A 20522-nucleotide genomic window follows, 5' to 3' on the forward strand; every position below is an offset into this window, starting at 1 on the left:
TGATCAAGACACGTACCTGCCACTGGTCTAGTAGCTTCGTTTATAAGTGAATATAACCCATGATCTGACACAACCATGTTATAATTATTAAGTACAGGGCTTGTACTTAATAGATCCAAATTAAAATCGCCCAAAATTACAAGATTCATCGTTGATACACTACTTAATAATGAATTGAAGTCATCGATAAATAATTGAGCAGGTTGCGAGTGAAGTCTATAAATACAGACAAATACAAAGTTTATTTTGCAAATGTAGCACGAAACCTTTATAGCGTCAGCACTAGTGAGACTAAGTCGTTCAATTTTGCTACAGTCAAACGAATCATGAACAAAAACCCCTACACCGCCAGCTGGATACGAATCATTAGCACTTGCATAGAATTTATAATTAGGTAAATTATATTCATCAATCTCAAAAGAATATATCCAGATTTCTGATACAAAAATAAAGCTAAAATTACGATTACCACGATTTTTATGATAGTAAATATTTAAAACATCAATTTAGTTAAACGATTTAATAACATTTTTTTTTAAATGAAATCGGAATTGTCATTTTGCATTCCTGTTTGTTCTGCCAAAATGCGGCCCCAGCGGATTTATTCGCTTCACTGAATCGCCAAAAATCTATAATATAATATTCGATGCATCTAAAACAAGGGTCGTCATTTTATAGCACAATTTTGCAAATTCGATTCACGCAGATTGCTTCGCTATTTTGTTAATTAATGTGTTAGTCGTCGTTGAAAAAGCGAAGTAACAACAAGAGGAAGAGGCTATTGCTTATTTTCGCATTGCAAAAAAAAAAAAGCTCAAGCGCGGAATATTTATTGCTTTTAAATTTAGTGTGATATTTTATTTCAATTCTTTGATACTCTCATGCAATAAAGTTATATCTTCATAGCGTATTTACGAAATATTTATTTTTACTGATAGCAAACAATGAGTTTATACGTCTTACTTCGGTGCTCGTAAATCAACGAGTAAATCACTCCCACTATAATCATGATACTCTTACCAACACATTCACAGCTTCACTTTTGAAGAACCCTGATCTGAGTAGGTTACATACAGGCATACAGTACTTTGCCCGCTTCAAGCCGGAAGAATCGATGGGTTCGAACTTCGAACAAATAAGCAGACAGCTAGTAATAAAATATACTAGACCGGATCCATATACTGTAGAAGATAGTCAACAGCGAATTTCGAGAGACCTATAATTTGCACGTTGTTAGACTAAAATTGATTGGGCTACAGAAATGCATAGTCAAAAAAATGCAGAGAACTGCAAATAAAAAGTTCGAAACTTTCGTAAAATTTTCTCGAACTTTCTAATTTTTTCGAAAACGTTTTTAAGATTGGTTTGCAAAATTCATAAAAATTTGTTCTCATAAGTTGCCCTAATAATACGCTGTTATGGCGTGAGGGTACAAAAATGTCGCAGAACAGTAATGTTATATAAGAGTTAATGCGACATCTAGCAACGAATATGGTGAACTGGGATTTGCGTCAGACTACCATTCTATCATTGCAAAGATACAATCACAGATCACTTTTTTCTTGATAAATCACGCGAACTGCTGAGTACTCGGAGGAAATTGATAATTACAGAACGCACACAAATGAGATCATCATATGATGACACGTGCCAATAACTTAAATTATAATTTTTTTTTCTTTGGAAGAGGCTTCCGGTAGCTCGCAATCATGGCGCAACGATACAAGGTGGCAGCATGGAACAGCTGATTATAAACTTTTTTTATTTGATTTGATACATCAACTTCCGGCGCAGTACGATTTTGACATTTGTCCATCGAATTTACAAAAACAAAGTACATGCAATTTTTATTTATGTTTGTAGGTATGTCACCATGCTGCCACCTTGCTCGCAATAGCAACGTAACTGTCAGCAAGTACTTCGCCTTGTCCTCGTTTACTCTTAAGCCCTCCTTTCTCGATCTGCGCTAGTGCTAAATTTTCAGCGAAGCTTTTAACTGATACAAACTTTCAAGACGCAAGCTCAGTATTAAGCAGCTATTGTCTAGGTTTTGTTAGTTTTGCATATACTCAGTCATAGTGCAGCCCTACAAGTGGAAATATATTCCTCTATACTTTATCGTGGGCAAAACTGCTTTTATTTTCTATTGTATTTCGGGTGCTTGCGTGATAATTATTGTATTTGTTAGCTTTGAACTTTCGTTTAATATTAGTCTACACCTTCCATTCGTAAACTTAGCAGCTGATAAGAGCTTTGAAATAATAACAAATTCATCATACTTTTTTAAACCCTTTGTAGAGTGAATATTTGTTGTTGCTTTTTGTTACTTTTTCATGGAAATTTTTTTAATAAACTCTCGTTATTATTCAAGATAGTCGCTGATATAGCGATTGTCGCCCAAAATAACTGTCCACTTGACTTTAGAATTGTGTGTAAACAGTGTGTTTGCCGAATACCAGTTGGATGAGTAATATATTACAAAAATAGTGGACTTTACTTAGCTGATGAGCTGTACGAACTTGACGTCAGCTATATCATGCTAAACCATTGGATATATACGCTCCGACCAGAAAATATTCCAATCGTCTATGCTTACGGCTATCTTCTATCGACAAAATCTTCATATTGCGTCAGATTCTAGAGAAGACGCACGATATGAGAACCGACAGTCAACAGTCTTTGATAGCGCAAGAAGAAGTTGCTTGTATGCTGCTTTGTTTGAATTTAACTTCTCTACAAAGTTAATAAAGCTCTGCCAAATGAACAACACTACTACCTCCGTAAGGACTGCTCCGAGCCATTCGAAACCAAACGAGGCTTCAGACAAGTTGAATCCATTTCGTGCGATTTCTTTAACATAATGCTAGAGAAGATTCTAGCAGTATAACTGCTACTTAGGACTGAGTAGGCAATTGAAAAGTAAAAACCTCTCTCGACGAACAAAAATCACTCTCTGCAAGTCGCTCATCATACCTGTCCTGACGTATGGCTCGGAATCATAGACGGTGACGACAGTAGATGCAATTCCGATGGCAGGTATCGAAGGAGGTATAATAATGAGCTGTGTTAGCTATACGTAGAAAGGAAGATAGATCAGCGACTAAAGCCAAAATACTATGCTGGCTAAGTCATGTCATGCGGATGGACGAAGACGCTCCGGTCAAGATAGTAGTTAAGTCAAAGTCGCAGTTTGGAAACAGAGGAAGGCAAACCTGCAATAAGTTGGGTGAGGCAGGTAAAGGAAGGCTTGACCTCCCTTGATTCTCTCAATTGCCGTCAGTTATCGCGAAACAGGGATAGCTGGCGTCACTTGTTACGAAACGGCCAAATCGTTTAGGCAGTTTAGCAACTAATGAACGAATGAATGATAATAACGATGCTAGGCAAAACAAAGCAAATAAAGTAAAGCAAAAAATATAAGGGGAGAGGATAGGAAACATTAAAAGTCAAAATCGAAGCATGCGGCTGTTATTAATTTGCGATCAAAAAGTTGACAGGGTGTTGTCAATGAATTATCGGTTTAATATGGTGTACTATCGACGAAGTATAGACGAGTCATCGAATTTTTATCAAAGTGTTATACAGAGGTAACAGTGAGCTACTGCCTTTTTGCCGACAAGTTATTGATTGGTTTCGAAGGGTTATCGACTTAACGAAAATCTATAGATATGCTATCGGAAAGCTATTGATATTTAACCAGCAAGTTATCGCTTAGTTATCAATAATTTTTCGAATTGCCATCGAAAACTTATTGATTTACTATCGTGATGTTATAAATTGTTTATTGAAAATTTGTCTATTAGTTATCAAACAATGATCAATTTGTTGCCGAAAAGATTTGGATTTGCTATCGGCGTATTACCAACTTGTTATCGGCGTGTTGTCAATTTGCTACCGAAAAATTATCGATTTGTTATCGAAACATTTTCGATTTGTTATTAAAAAGTGATTGATTTCAATTTTAAAATTCGTTACCAATATATTATCGACTTGCCATCGATCTGTTATCGACGACTGAGGATTTTTAGTTACCGATAAAACTTCACTATAAAAACGATGACACATCTGTAACCCGGCTATAACAAGCCGATAAGAAATTAATAAAAAGCCGAAGACCCGGCTATAAGAAGCTGATAACAAATTGTTAACGCGACTATAATAACTCGCTGTCGATAATAAGCCAATAATAAAGTAATAACTTGTCGGTGCCGGTTGTTACAGATAAAAAGCCAACGAAACTCCTGTTAAAAATTTCGAAGTTATTTTTGCTTTTGTTAAAGTGGTTTAACTTCAACTTCTGAGCGAGCTCTACTTAAGTTAAAAATATTACTTTTTTCGGGGTACACCTTTCTGTTTGCACATCGAACTTCACGAGTACGTACGCCTGTTTTACTAACATTAGCTTTTAAAATTCTTTTTTTTTTTTCTGTGACATACATACCTAAATATCGTCTGTCGGACGATATATATCGTTTATACTGATATCTTGAGAAGTTTGAGTGCATATTCTTTGTGTAATCAATCTCTGCTATGCACTGTTCTGCTAGTCTAATATTTACAACAATTTATGTTTTAAGTAAGTAAGCATTAAGCTCAACTTCACCACAGCTTTTTCTTGTTTTCTATTTAATTTCGTTTCACAATATTATGCAATCAACCAATATACATATATGTAAGTATGTATCTATTAGCATAGCCAATAAATTTCGAAACACCTCAATCACTTAGTATATATATATTTGCCGTTTAGGTGCTGCCTGACCCGTCTTTGTTACTTTCTTCTTATTACGCGTAGTTAACGCCGCGTGCTCTGTAGAACCACTGAAGTTGGCGACAACTTGTTGGAATTTCATATATAGTATATGGTATAAAGTGGGATTCAGCCAACCACCCCGTCCTATTTGGCAATATACAGAGTAAATACAAATATATCTACATACAACCACAAAAAACATCTACGCTCACAAGTTTTAAATATATTTTCAGCTTATCAGCAAAGCCATAACAGTTTTATAAGTCACAAAGAATGTTCAACAAATTCTTTAAACATAAATATCAAATCAGAAAGAATAATATTGTACCTACCAATATGAAAATATTTGGAATGTTAAACGAATACTGCAAAATACCATTTTATAATCTTAAATTTTTTTTAGTGATAAATATTTCGCATCGTAATCCATGCTCTATTTTTCGTATATTTATACCTTTCATGAAAATGAATATTAATTTCGTCACGAAACCCAAAATTGTAAGTCCTTAAAGGAAAATAGATAGACCCACCATTAAGTATACCGAAATAATCAGGTTGAAGAACTGAGTTGATTTAGCCATGTCCATCTGTCCGCCTGTCCGTATGTCTGTTTGTATACAAACTAGTCCCTCAATTTTTGAGACATCTTGATAAAATTTGGTGAGCGAGTGTATTTGGGTGTCCGATTAGACATTTGTCGGAACCGGCTGGATCGGACCACTATAGCATATATCCTCCATACAACCGATTTTTCAGAAAAAGAGGATTTTTGTAATATCTTACTCAATTTAACAGATTGAAGCTTCAAACTTCACCATATACTTTCGTATATTGCACATATTGTTGCCTGAAAAAATTGATGAGATCGGTCATATATATAGTATATATCCCCCACAACCGATTGTTCAGATAAGAAACTTTTCGTAATTACTGCCCTATTTTAAGAGCTAGAGGCTTCAAATTTCAACGAATGCTTACGTATATAGCATATATTGTTGTCTGAAAAAATCATAAAGATCGGTGGTATATTTAGTATATATAAGGTGGTATATATAATATATATATATATTTTCGCAATTTTAGCCCCATTTTAACAGCTAGAAGCTTCAAATTTTCACCGAATGCTTACGTATATAGCATATATTGTTGTCTGAAAAAATCATAGAGATCGGTTGTATATATAGTATATATCTCATGCAACCGATTGTTCAGATAAGAAACTTTTCGCAATTTCTACCCCATTTTAACAGCTAGAAGCTTCAAATTTCACCAAATGCTTACGTATATAGCATATATTGTTGTCTGAAAAAATCATAAATATCGGTGGTATATATATTATATACCCCATATAAACTGTCATTTTTGGCCCTTTTTTACGGCTAGAAGCTTCAAAATTCATCAAATTTCATCAAATAGTTACGTTTACGTCATATATTTTTGAAATACGTGATTCGTAGTCATAGTTTTTACATGCAGACCACAAAAAACGTGAAGCTTTGCTTCCTCACACAAAGTACCTACCTATTTTTATACTCAGTTGAGCAGAGCTCACAGAGTATATTAACTTTGATTGGATAACGGTTGGTTGTACAGGTATAAAGGAATCGAGATAGATATAGACTTCCATATATCAAAATCATCAGTATCGAAAAAAAATTCGATTGAGCCATGTCCGTCCGTCCGTCCGTCTGTCCGTTAACACGATAACTTGAGTAAATTTTGAGGTATCTTAATGAAATTTGGTATGTAGGTTCCTGGGCACTCATCTCAGATCGCTATTTAAAATGAACGATATCGGACAATAACCACGCCCACTTTTTCGATATCGAAAATTTCGAAAAATCGAAAAAGTGCGATAATTCATTACCAAATACGGATTAAGCGATGATACTTGGTAGGTGAGTTGAACTTATGACGCAGAATAGAAAACTAGTAAAATTTTCGACAATGGGCGTGGCACCGCCCACTTTTAAAAGAAGGTAATTTAAAAGTTTTGCAAGCTGGAATTTGGCAGTCGTTGAAGATATCATGATGAAATTTGGCAGGAACGTTACCCTTATTACTATATGTCTGCCTAATAAAAATTAGCAAAATCGGAGAACGACCACGCCCACTTTTTAAAAAATTTTTTTTTAAATTCAAATTTTAAAAGAAAAGTTAATATCTTTACAGTATATAAGTAAATTATGTCAACATTCACCTCCAGAATGATATGGTGCAACAAAATACAAAAATAAAAGAAAATTTCAAAACGGACGTGGCTCCGCCCTTTTTCATTTAATTTGTCTAGGATACTTCTAATGCCATAAGTCGAACAAAAATTTACCAATCCTTGTGAAATTTGGTAGGGGCTTAGATTCTAGGACGATAACTGTTTTCTGTGAAAAAGGGCGAAATCGGTTGAAGTCACGTCCAGTTTTTATACACAGTCGACCGTCTGTCCTTCCGCTCGGCCGTTAGCACGATAACTTGAGCAAAAATTGATATATCGTTACTAAACTCAGTTCACCTACTTATCTGAACTCACTTTGTATTGGTGTAAAAAATGGCTGTAATCCGACTATGACCACGCCTACTTTTTCGATATCGAAAATTACGAAAAATGAAAAAATGCCATAGTTATATACCAAATACGAAAAAAAGGGATGAAACATGGTAATTGTATTGGTCTATTGACGCAAAATATAACTTTAGAAAAAAACTTGGTAAAATGGGTGTGACACCTACCATATTAAGTAGAAGAAAATGAAAAAGTTTTGCAGCGCGAAATCAAAAGCTCTTGGAATCTTGGAAGGAATACTGTTCGTGGTATTACATATATAAATAAATTAGCGGTACCCGACAGATGATGTTCTGGATCACCCTGGTCCACATTTTGGTCGATATCTCGAAAACGCCTTCACATATACAACTACCACCAGTCCCTTTTAAAACTCTCATTAATACCTCTAATTTCATACCAATATCGTACAAACACATTCTAGAGTCGCCCCCGGTCCACGTTAATGGCGATATCTCGAAAAGGCGTCCACATATAGAACTAAGGCCCACTCCTTTTTAAAATACTCATTAACACCTTTCATTTGATACCCATATCGTACAAAAAAATTGTAGAGTCACCCCTGGCCCACCTTTATGGCGATATCTCGAAAAGGCATCCACCTATAGAACTAAGGCCCACGCCCTTTTAAGATAATCATTACCACCTTTCATTTGATATCCATATCGTACAAACAAATTCTAGAGTCACCCCTGGTCCACCTTTATGGCGATATCTCGAAAAAGCGTCCACCTATAGAACTAAGGCCCACGCCCTTTTAAAATACTCATTAACACCTTTCATGTGATACCCATATTGTACAAACGCATTCTAGAGTCACCCCTGGTCCACGTTTATGGCGATATCCCGAAAAGGCGTCCACCCATAGAACTAAGGCCCACTCCCTTTTAAAACACTTTTTAACACCTTTCGTTTGATACCCACATTGTACAGACGCATTCTAGAGTCAACCCTGGTCCACTTTTATAACGATATTCCGAAAAGGCGTCCACCTATAGAACTAAGGCCCACTCCCTTTTAAAATACTCATTAACACCTTTCATTTGATACTCATATAGTACAAACAAATTCTAGAGTCACCCCTGGTCCACCTTTATGGCGATATCTCGAAAAAGCGTCCACCTATAGAACTAAGGCCCACGCCCTTTTAAAATACTCATTAACACCTTTCATGTGATACCCATATTATACAAACGCATTCTAGAGTCACCCCTGGTCCACGTTTATGGCGATATCCCGAAAAGTCGTCCACCCATAGAACTAAGGCCCACTCCCTTTTAAAACACTTTTTAACACTTTTCGTTTGATACCCACATTGTACAGACGCATTCTAGAGTCAACCCTGATCCACTTTTATAACGATATTCCGAAAAGGCGTCCACCTATAGAACTAAGGCCCACTCCCTTTTAAAATACTCATTAATACCTTTCATTTGATACCCATATCGTACAAAATAAATTCTAGAGTGACCCCTGGTCCACCTTTATGGCGATATCTCGAAAAGGCGTCCACCTATAGAACTTAGGCCCACTCCCTTTTAAAATTATCATTAACACATTTCATTTGATACCCATATTGTACAAACAAATTCTAGAGTCAGGCCTGGTCCACCTTTATGGCGATATCCCTAAATGGCGTCCATCTATAGAACTATTGCCCACTTCGTCTTAAAATACTCTTTAATACCTTCCATTTGATACCCATGTCATACAAACACATTCTAGGGTTACCCTAGGTTCATTTTCCTACATGGTGATTTTCCCTTACTTTGTCTCCACAGCTCTCAACTGAGTATGTAATGTTCGGTTTCACCCGAACTTAGCCTTCCTTACTTGTTTATTTTATATTTATCTTAAAAATCGTTTAGATATGTGCAAATTTCACCAAATGCTTACGTGTATAGCATATATTGTTGTCTGAAAAAATCATAGAGATCGGTGGTATATATATTATATACCCCATATAAACTGTCATTTTTGCTCCTTTTTTACAGCAAGAACCTTAAAAATTCATCAAATTTCATCAAATAGTTACGTTTACGTCATATATTGTTGAAATACGTTATTCGTAGTCATAGTTTTTACACGCAGACCGAAAAAAACCTGAAACTTTGCATCCTCACACAAAGTACCTACCTGTTTTTTTATTTTATATTTATCTTAAAAATTGTATAGGTATGTAGATCTGTTCACTATATATTTCTTATCTTATACATCCGAATATTTGGAGATTACGAACGGGATAAGATTATTGTTCAGCCCCATTCATGAAAGGTATGAAGTCTTCGGCACAGCCGAAGACAGTCCCTTTCTTACTTGTTTTTGCTTATTTTTATTTGATTCTCTTCTCGTCGGCAAACAATAATAAATGGAAACTTTTATCCAGGGACGGAAACTGTTATTTCTTTTATAATATAATTCCTTGCAAAACTATTAATTTTGGACTTTTAAAATATTTGGATCAAGATAAACATTATTTTCCGATTTTTATTACCTGAGTCCGATAGAACTAGTTAAACTCGGACTTTTAAAAATATAAGTCCGGAAATAAAAGTTAAATCCGGGCTTTATTTTTTTAAGGCCAAAATAACAAAGAAACGGCTGATCCGAATTAAAAAACAAAATGTATTTCGGATAAGCCGTTTCTTTGTTATCAAGCCGGACTTTTATTTTGCCCTTAAAAAATAAAAGTCCGGATTTAACTAGTTCGACATGATATTGCTATAGGGATACCTGAGAACTCAAACATTTTCACCTAGGACAATTTTTTTACCCGGACTTTTTCGACTCCGAAAAAAAATAATAATTATTTTCCGTCCCTGCTTTTATCAATAAAAAACGCCAATCAAATCCCTTATGTTTATCTTATCAGTTATAGTCAGCATTTGGTAGTAAGGTGAGAGCATTTGGGGAGAGTGGGCTGAACTTTAAAGTAAGAAATTCTACAATAAAGATAAGATATGAATTCTAATGATGTGCGGTTTTGAGTGTTAACCAAACCGGGTCTGTGGTAAGCAGATTTCAGGGAACCAGTATTTTTAAACTAAATAAAATTGTTAAATATATTCAAATTCATATACATATGTACATACATAACCCACCCTGAATATAAACGTTTAAGGTCGAATTTCTCATATCTACCCTAAAATTCATCTGAACTATTTTGTTTGTTGTATGTTGGTAGCGTACTCGCCTCACTCATATCGACGATGGTCTATTAAGTAATCTTACTATTAGTAATTGAAAGCTTATTGCGCTTACACGTCAAGGCGAATTATTGTTTACCTTTACTTTCAATATTACATTTATATGTATATACGTATTAGAGGTTCACGCCGATTACTTTATCGGCGGCGGCGGCGTAGGCTCTATTATATACCGGCGGCGGCGGCATGGGCGGCGCGCCGGCGTACGCCGGTATTCTTCCTTTAAAAAGCTTGATTTTTCTATTTAAAGAAATAGTATTTAGGAAAGGTTTTGTTTTATGTATTTAAGGAAATCAACGTGTTGGCCATTTCGGTATGATCCGGGGTTTTTGCCTCAAGATCTCGCAGACTTCAGATAGGCTTCGAACCTAACCCCTGTCTTCGGAATTGGTACTGCTGCGTCTGCTGAAAAGAAATAGAGATACATAAAATAGCCACACTTTTGTCTGTATATCTCGTGCAAAGCGTAGTTTCACCTAGGGTTAACTCCTAATAATCGTCGCGAATCAGTTGTGGCTCCTTGGGGGCCACGCAAAAAGGCTACTTACGGTTGCTAATAATGGTCTATTAATACTCATGACTCTCGTGGCACAGGGCGCCCCCAATTTTTTCGGCTGTTTTTAAGAGCTACAATTCCCGATGTGCGAACAGTAGCAATCCCGACCACCAGTCGCTACCACGCCTCCTGACCCTCAAACCATATGCCAGCACAGAAGCTATAGGACTGCGACTTCGAACTCATACCTTCGTCGACGTCACTTTCCTAGAAACTCTAGGTGTAGCTTCGAAGACTTTCCAACGGATGCTTTTATCGCGCTATGCTGCCGAGCTACACCAGAGAAACACCTTGAAACGTTAGGGAGTGACTATTCGGGCGAGGATGCCGCCTTAGAAATCATAAGCAATCTAAGTGGAAGTCATTGCGTAATGGGTGAAACTCGTATAATCCTCGGCGCATCTACATAATTAACATTTTACAAGGACCCTGGATAAAATTTTTAAAATATACCAAAGTTTGCAGACGTTTGGTTTCACAACATTGATTTCGATAGTCTTCGTTAAATCAAAACGATATTTTAGAATGAAAGTCGACCTATTTTAAGTTGAAAGATGGTTTCTGCTGTTTTCGGGCCTTGTGATATAAGAGCTCCTTATGGATGACCGCGAAGCTTCAGTTTTCAGACTAGTTCGACTGTCCACTACCTTAGGGTAGTAGCACACACCGTCAATAATATATATATGTGTTTACGTATTCACATTTGTAAAAGGAGCCGTAACGTGTAGGTGATATTTAAACTTGGTTGAAAGGCTATAATCAATCTGATTCACTCCAAGGGACTAGTTTCGGATAGGGCCGCCAACTTTATGTTAAACCGGGAGACTTGGGCGTTGAAGAATGAAGTGTGAAAATCAAAATTAACATTTCAGACGCTATTGTATAGTTTGTATAGCTATGATGCAAAGTCCGTGTTAAGCTGACATCGAAAGCGCCTGTTTTTTAAATAACTTTTGAACAGTTAGAAAGGGTTAAATTTCGCAATTAGTTTCTTATAACTGGCGGTGATGCGCATCCGTTGATACCACTTTCGACCATATCCGACAAATTTTCGAGATGAACAATAAATGGACTAAACAGTCTTAAACGCGCCGATATTTTTGACATTCGGCGGCGACGTGCGAAAAACGACCCTAATCGGCGGCGTACATCTCTAATACGTATGTACATTAGACTGGGTCGATTTATAATAATATTTCTTTCAAAAAACTGTTATCGACAACGTTTTTAGCGGAAATTTTTGGGTCGGACAGGGTGTACATATGAACATTTTTTTAGTAGGTCATGAAAAAACCCTAAAAATCAAAGTCGAGAAAAAGTAAAAAAAATGAAATTACGCAGGCTCAAAAATTATTTTTTTGGGTATGCGTAGTGGAACTTTTTTTCCTGAGCCCAAATCCTATCGAAAAATCGATGGCGCGATATCGGTTAACTTTCGTCCATACAAATCGAGCCCGATTCTTATCACTCGGCCGAAATTTCAACGAAGTTGATAAAGCATTTGTTATCAGAAAATGATGACGGAAAGAAGGCCAGCTTATAGTCTCACAAAAGAATTATGTTGCATATATTTAGGCAGTTAAAGATGGACTTTTCGAAAATGAATATTGTTACAAATTACATCGTTACGCGTAAAAGCGAAGGAAGAAAATACTACATAAGTACATATCATACATATATATAAAGCCATGTGTATATTCATAAACAAATACAAATACGTATGTATTTTTAAACATTCACTTTAACACAATTGCCATTTTATGAGCGTAAACATTGTAAGTATTTCTAGATATCATTCACATGAAGTCAAGAGCAGAAAGAGAAAGTAATAACTTCATGCGTTAACGGTACGCAATGGGAAATGTGTTTCCTTATTTGTGAACGTAAAAGTATATATGTACATATAGGTGCATATGCATACCATATGTATGCAACATGAGTTAAAGAAAATGTATATACTTAAACACGAATGTATGTATATATATAGTTGTGTGGGTGTGTTGGCAGACCCGTGCCACAGGAGAAACCGTAAAATGCAACAGAATAGCAACATTTTACGTTCATCTTTGAGAATGCGTGGTGAGGTGCTTCGCTTGCGCAGTTTTTACTTCAAATCGTGGGCAATATGTACTTAGAGGTATTTATGAACAATTTTCGAACTTCAAGTAAATATGTTTTTTAAATATGTAAGGATTATTTCGAAAAAATACTTGTTATTCGGCGAGTTTGCACTTTTTTCCAAATTTTTTTTTCTAATGTAGACAAGCATATTAAAAATAGTTGATCATTAAGGGAAGGAACCAAAAAATTGAATCTCGTATTTTTCAGGAGATTTTTACCAACCTTTGCTGTGTAAATGATTGACACTGGAATGAATTACATTGAAATCCGTCAGTTTATTTTTTCATCCATGTTTGTGTCCTTTAATATTATGTTCAAACAGAAAAATAAATTGACGCAATTTCGATTTAAATTGAGTGGTATTCATACAACTCAATTTAGCTTACAAAATAGTAATTTGATAGTTGGTTGGCTCATCTCTACAGCAACAACCTTTGTTGAGACTGTCAAAATGTGCATGTTAGTATTCGGCGAATAGAATGGAATGAAAACATAAAACTTTGAAATTTTTGTGTGTTGTAAGGAAATGTGTTCAATGTTTTGGTTTAATTTTGAGTTTGCCATCTTGTTTTGACAATCGCTATTCCAGTGAAATGAAAAAAAATAAAATCAGCTGATGAGATGAGCCAACCATATAGTGGGCCATGCGTAACTGACGTTTAAATCTACGCAATAAACACACTTTACAAGGTTGCATTTGCAGTTTGGAACAATTTATTACGCAATTTTTTTTTAATTGGTAATTTATTATTTTAATTTATTATATGATAAATTGCGTCATAAATTGCCCAAATGGTATAAATTGCCAATTTGGTGTATGTTGTACATAGCATTATTAATTATACGTTCTATTTCTCTAAGCACTCTATCTCAAAAAACATCCGTAAATTTTTACAGAGGGTAATTTCAATATATAAATTGGCAATTTTTTACAAAATGTTTATTTTTGAAGCGTACATTGTCATTAGCACAATATATGTAATACTCCTATATTGCTAATAGAAAATGCTCGCAATGTGTTTTGAATTCGAAATAAAAACAAGACAGCCTATAAAATTTTTGTGATTGTAGCAGCATAAGCGTGACAAGAAAAAATTAAAGTTAGGTACATTCGATTATTGAATACAAAAACAAAAACATTTAAACAGCAATATATTGGCACTCTGATGTTTGGGAATGTACTTATTAGCCTTTTGTAGCAATATAGGAGTATTACATACATATATGATTAGCACTTTGTTTTAGATATTTGTATTGTAGTAGGGGGTGTAAAATCTAAAGAAGATGATATTAGGAAAGAAACACTATTTTTGGACTTGCTATTTTTTCTACCTTTATAGTAAGTCGCTTTCATGTTTGTCCCCTCATTTCCATACGAATTTTTGACCCACGGAAAAGTCTTTTTCGGTAACTTCCCGTTCAGCTAGACACTTGATACTTAGAACATAGTTCAGATCAGGGAGACATTACAATGCAAGTGAAAAAAATCCGCTAGGCGGCGCACGGATCGAGATATACAGGAAATTAATTTTAAAATGGAAATTTTGCGATCGACTTTTAACTAACTTCTCGGTGATCCAGAGACTTGAAACTTAGCACATAGTTTGCGAGTCGATGGCACTACAATTCGTGGAAAACAAAATGCCGCCAGGAATCGAGATAAACGAAAATCCCTGAAAATCCCTGAAAAAACGAAAGGAATCTTGCGATCGATTTTTAGGTAACTTCCCGGCGAGCTAGAGACTTGAAACTTGGGTCGTGGATCAGAACCCGGTGACAATGCAGCATTTGATCAAAAAAATTCCGCTAGGTGGCGCATGGATCGAGATATTAGGAAAATTAATTTTAATTTGGGAATCTTTCAATCCATTTTTAACTTACTTCCTGGATATCTAAAGACTTGAAACCTGAAATATAGCTTAAAACGCGGTGATAGTGCAATAAAAAATTTGAGCTACGTAGCGCACAAGTCGAACTATTTAGAAGATTAGGCCATACCTTCATGGCTAGCCTCCTGAGTATTGCAGGCGTTGTAGAATTCCACCTCGTTGAAGGCCCAACTCAATGCACGTCTTTGCATACTTTTAGGCGTACGCGACTTTTACCACGATTCTTTTAGACTTGCAGGCGTAGGCGAAATTCACCATGATTTTCAGCTGTGCAAATTAAGTAGCTCTCAAACGATATGGAATTCTCTTATGATGCGAGGTGGAATTCTGTTGTTTTCGCCAGTGTTATCAGCGAAAATTCCACAAAATCTCTTAAATCTTGCTATTTTGAACAAATAAATAAACATAAGAATTTTCACTTAGTAACTACTTAAATTACTAATCAAAGTTGCAATTGCTTTTTGTAGGCAGTACTAAAAAATTGAAAATAAAAAGATGATAAAAAATTATAAGGACTACCTTTATATAAATGGACCTAAAAATAGAAGGCAATTTTTCCTTTAATACAGACATAGTCTTGTTGAATTTTGACTAAAAAATTTTAACAATAGCTCTTGTAAAAGAATTTTGGGATTTAAAATTATATAAAGTCCTTAAAATATTTTTATCATCTTTTTATTTAAATTCAAATATATTTATGAAATTTTCAAAAATGTTTATAATTTGACAGCTTTGGATTCGTATTTCTTTTCGCGCTACTACATACTACGAGAAATAATAAGTCAAAAGTGTGCACTTTCTTTCGGAACAGCCCTTATGTATACAGCCTTCATAAGAATTTAAGAAAACTATTCTATAGCTATAAATCTTAATATATAAATGACGTGTCACTATGTTTGTTCCCGATGGACTCCTAAACTACTGAACCGATTTTGAATTTGTTTTGCACCCCGTGTGTAGTTCGATCTAACTTGAAATATAGGATAGGTTATATCTCAGTTTATAGTATTTTATATTCTTTTATTGCACATTTTTTATTTGTTTATACGTAATAATAAAATGTTACGTATACGCCCCGGCACTCACATTTTCAGGTGGTGCCGATATACTTCCGTGTAATTGGTTGGTGTTTAATTCAACAACGTCCTTATCAATAACAAATATTATAGCGAATGATATCAAGTATAGCACATCACCAGTCCCGCCGAGAAGGTGGGGGGATTAGCCCCGGGCCCGGGGTTTCTGAGGGGGCCCGTGATTTAGAGGTACTATGACATTTTTTTTAAATATATTATCCAGAGACGGACCGGGACTGAGACTCGGAGTGGGACTGTAATAAAATACATACCACCCTCTGGGACAGGCAATAAGGGATGCAGAAGAATGAGAAGAAATTGAGAGAAGAGAAAAGAGAGAAGGAGATTGAGAAAGAGATAGAATGAGACGAAGATGGAGATAGATGAAGCGAAAAAGGCGGAGGGAGGAGTGAATAAAAGGGTTAGGAAAAAGTGAAGAGGGGGGAGGGCAGAGTCAGACGGAAAAAGCTTATTAAAATGTATGTAGTTTACTATACATATTAATATTTCATAAGAGCAACACAAAATATGTATATCATGAGAATTTTATAACAATTTCACACAGAAACTTCGTAAATTCACAATGTTGTTTGATGTAATAATTTGTTTTTCCTTTTCACACAGCGCCACTTGCTTCATTGACAAATACAATACAACTACAATATCTGTCAGTGGCCCCAAAAAAAGTATTTTGCTTTTTACGAAAAAAGTTAAAATGAATAGCAACCTTTTCCCCCTAACTTTAACTTCAAAGACAAAATAAAATGCATGCGCAGCTATTCACAGTTGAATATAACAAAAAAAAGCATATTTAAAAACGCCATATTATACTTTGTTGCCAATGCTGGAAAAGTAAAATTTTGCATTTTCCTGTTGTTTTTCTATTTCCCATAAATTATCGAAAATTATTTATTTTTGATTGTTATTTGTAGACATAGGCGATAAAATACCTAAGCACCAAGCAGAACTGATTAGATTTTCCACTCCATAAAACATTCAATAAAGAGATAAAGAGATAATTAAGAATTTCCATTTTGTATGGAAGATTGAGTTCAATAAGGGCTTTAACGCTTGACTAGCTATTTGATAAAGCCTCTGTGTGAAAATGGCATTCCGCTCGAAATTCTTTCTACCTTCTAACATTTGTATCTCTGACTCATTTAAATTTATAATTATTCATCAGTGGAACTAGATCTTAACTGTTTCGATGTATGAGTATTGTTCTTTCTAACGTATGAAGCTTTCCTGCATCATATTCATTTCTATACATTAATATTTAGTAACAAAAGTGTTTGTCTCCATTAAAATTTCTATATACCGGATGAATTGATCGCAACATTTTGAATATTTAAATTCAAACTATTTTAAATATCTTATGGTTAGGTAGAGACAAAAAAAAAAAAACAACTACAAATGAAAACTGAATGCTTACAACGACGCCTCCGCCAAGCAAAGATAAAACAAACTTAACTTAAGAAATTCCGTTTATTAATTGTGCTTCAAAGTTGAATGACAGACAGAATAATGCTTTTAAGCGAGATGTTAAAGTGAAGTTCATAACGGACTTTGTATAAAACTAAAACATATATTATAAAATGTTAAATTATCTTATTTCAAATCTCTATCAACCAATTTGCCTATCGTATTAACATGTCATAGCCTATAATTATCTAAATATTAGAATTTGAAATTATACAAAGTTTAATGTCAAATTAAAAATTTCAGTCATGTTCAAATTTGATTGCCTTCAACGCACAAAAAATAAGATAAATAACAAATAGCAGGTAGCTGAAGAAATTTTGGCGGGATATTTTGCTCAAGTCGAGTGGCCCAATTTGCCTACAACTAAAAATGTGTATGCAAACTTGCTAAGGTTGACATATTCTGAAAACCTAAGCAAAAGACTCGATTGAATACGGAAATAACCAGAGTAAAACGTATGAATTACCTCATCACATTGTGAATAAACGCATTTCCAAATCCCAAATAACACACGCTTTTGAATTCAAATTTAATGAAATGGGAGAATCTAACGAATTCAATTGGTTGATGTTTGTGTGTGTAAGCTCATGAACATACCCATTTGTATGCGGTATTATGTATAGTCACGGATCGAAAGGCCACACCTACTATTTGTAGATTTGATTGTTTCATGGACACCGAATTGATCGCTACGAAATTCCACTTCACAATTGATTATGGTTTGAAGTAGGCGGTGGAGAAATAAATTTAAAGAAGTAGCGGTGAATATTTCATTTCAGCTAAACTAAACGGTGAGGAGCGCATCTCGGAATGGGTTAAAAGAAATTTTTTCTGTTCATACCTCTATAAGTGTTTTGCCGTGAAAGAGGCTATACGACTAAGAGAATGCAACATGTGGAAATCAACCGAAAACGGATAGGCGACGACATTGGATGACACTGTAAGAAGACGCCTAAAGGAGATCTTAACTGACCTAATGTCCGGACAATATCACTGCGGCTGTTGACTTCTAGGTGCAGAACATTAGATATTCTTAGAGTAAGAAATGGGAGAGGGCCTAGACCGCTACGTGTCGCTGCATTACAATCTACTCTGACGGCTCGAAAACCCCCCAGCGTGTTAGGTATGCCTGTCGTAAGAGGCGACTAAAATACCGTAATATTGCCAGCGCAATATATGGCTTCTCCAACCCAATTGTCAACTTCACCTACCCGTAGCGAATCCTGTTTCCTTAACAACCGAGGCTCTGGCGACCCGAAGTTCCTTTTGGATGTAGGGGGTGGGAGGGCGGTATGGCCTAGAAGGTTACATGTGGTCATACCAAATCGTTCTCGATATGGTCGGGCTAGTACCTAAATGGTGCTTGTTACCGGAACGTACCGGATCTGCATCCGGCAAAGGACCAACAACATCGATAACACTCCCCAAGGTCTATCGCTACAACAACAACAACAAAAACGGCTCGAAAATGGAACTGTACTCAAAGCATCTGCAGGTGAAACAGCTGTAACAATCATCAAAAGCCGTCGATAACTGTAAGAGGGTGCTACGTGAAGCAGCTAAGCAGGCAACTATCACACTCAGCTGGGGACCCGGCCACAGGAACATTGACGGCAACGAAAAAGCGGATGAAATAGCAAAGGCAGGAGCATCATTAGACATCACGGAAGCAGTCGCGGTGCATCGACCACTCACATCAATTAAAAGAGACATTCTCACCTATCTTAGGCAAATAGCAATCCGTGATTGGTACTCTACGGACACCTGTAGAATCACCAAACTAATCTGGCCAGAGTACAACCAGAAAAGAACCGATGATCTACTAAATAGGTCATGACTATGTAGTGTCTTCCAGCCGGAGGTCTATGGCAACAAGAGAGAATCCAGACTGCTTCTGTACAGCACCAATTAAACGATCTTTGTCCACAAAGGCATTACAATCCTACTTAATAAAGTCGGATACGAAGGTGCCTCGCGTCTGCAGGGCATCTCAATATCTCTCTTTGGTGGGTTTCTGGTCACGGCAATATTGAAGATAATGAAATCGCAGATGAGATGGCAAGGAAAGGTTCCGAAAAGGACCTAAGCGAGGCGGACAGCTCTGTATGACCGCCACCGACTTAAGTTCTGGGCAACGGACTTGCTGTGTACCAACCGGAATGATTGCTAGGTCTCAAAGTCCTTATGACCATTTTTGGAGATGAAAGGAACTAGCTTCCTGCTCAACCTAACAAATCTGCAGTGTGAGTGCTTACGAGTCTAATCACAGGTCATTCCGGTATTGCTGCGATGCTCCATCTGTAGCGCATACCACCAAACTATCTCTGCAGAAGCTGTCAGGACTATTTCTCTGCTGATGTCCTGAACTGCAGACAAGGGGAGGGTACTGAGGGTACAAAGGTACATTTTTCGCTCCTACTTAAATTTACAAGAGAAAGCAAGTGGTTTGTTCAGAACTTCTAAAACGTAATCTGATATAGGGTATTCAGAATGGACTTGCTCATTAGATAACTGTTGTATGTATATATAAAATAGAAAACGAACTTTGTTCAAACAGCATGGGCAATAACTTCGGTTGATTAGCAACGTTTTATTTGTGTGCTATGCATATTTAACTCGCGCACTATTAAGAATTGTGTTTAAGCTCACTCAATCAGCAACGCTATTTGTCAATATTTATGTAACAATTTAGTTTTAAGTATTTAGCAAATATAAAAGAGAAGCATTAGCGCCAAATGTACATCTTCCCAATGGAATAGACAATAGTTCGCAAAATCACTATGGAAAATCGTTCAAAAAAGATTTTTCAATCTAAATCGTTTTAATTATATAATTGTAGAACTACAACGGACTTCGATCGCAGTTAGTCGATGAATTAT

At 35.9% G+C, this 20522-nt stretch overlaps 1 protein-coding gene across 9 annotated transcripts in view; it reads right to left on the reverse strand.

Moving 5' to 3' along the window:
* Positions 1–20522, reverse strand: part of kst (spectrin beta chain, non-erythrocytic 5 kst) — a 155916-nt gene that overhangs the window by 54895 nt on the left and 80499 nt on the right. For 2 of the 9 annotated variants that reach the window (XM_067790367.1, XM_067790374.1), the window contains exon 1: positions 4442–4582. The exons of 5 other annotated variants lie outside the window; for them this stretch is intronic. In XM_067790367.1, the coding sequence (XP_067646468.1) occupies positions 4442–4505 (64 nt within the window). In that variant the 5' untranslated portion in view covers positions 4506–4582. Of the gene's footprint in view, positions 1–4441; positions 4583–20522 lie in introns of those variants that run through there. 2 more of the 9 variants (XM_067790366.1, XM_067790375.1) reach the window with 2 other exon arrangements.

Source organism: Eurosta solidaginis, chromosome 5 (genome assembly GCF_040869045.1).
Source record: "Eurosta solidaginis isolate ZX-2024a chromosome 5, ASM4086904v1, whole genome shotgun sequence".
In the NCBI taxonomy this organism is placed as follows: Eukaryota; Metazoa; Arthropoda; class Insecta; order Diptera; family Tephritidae; genus Eurosta; species Eurosta solidaginis.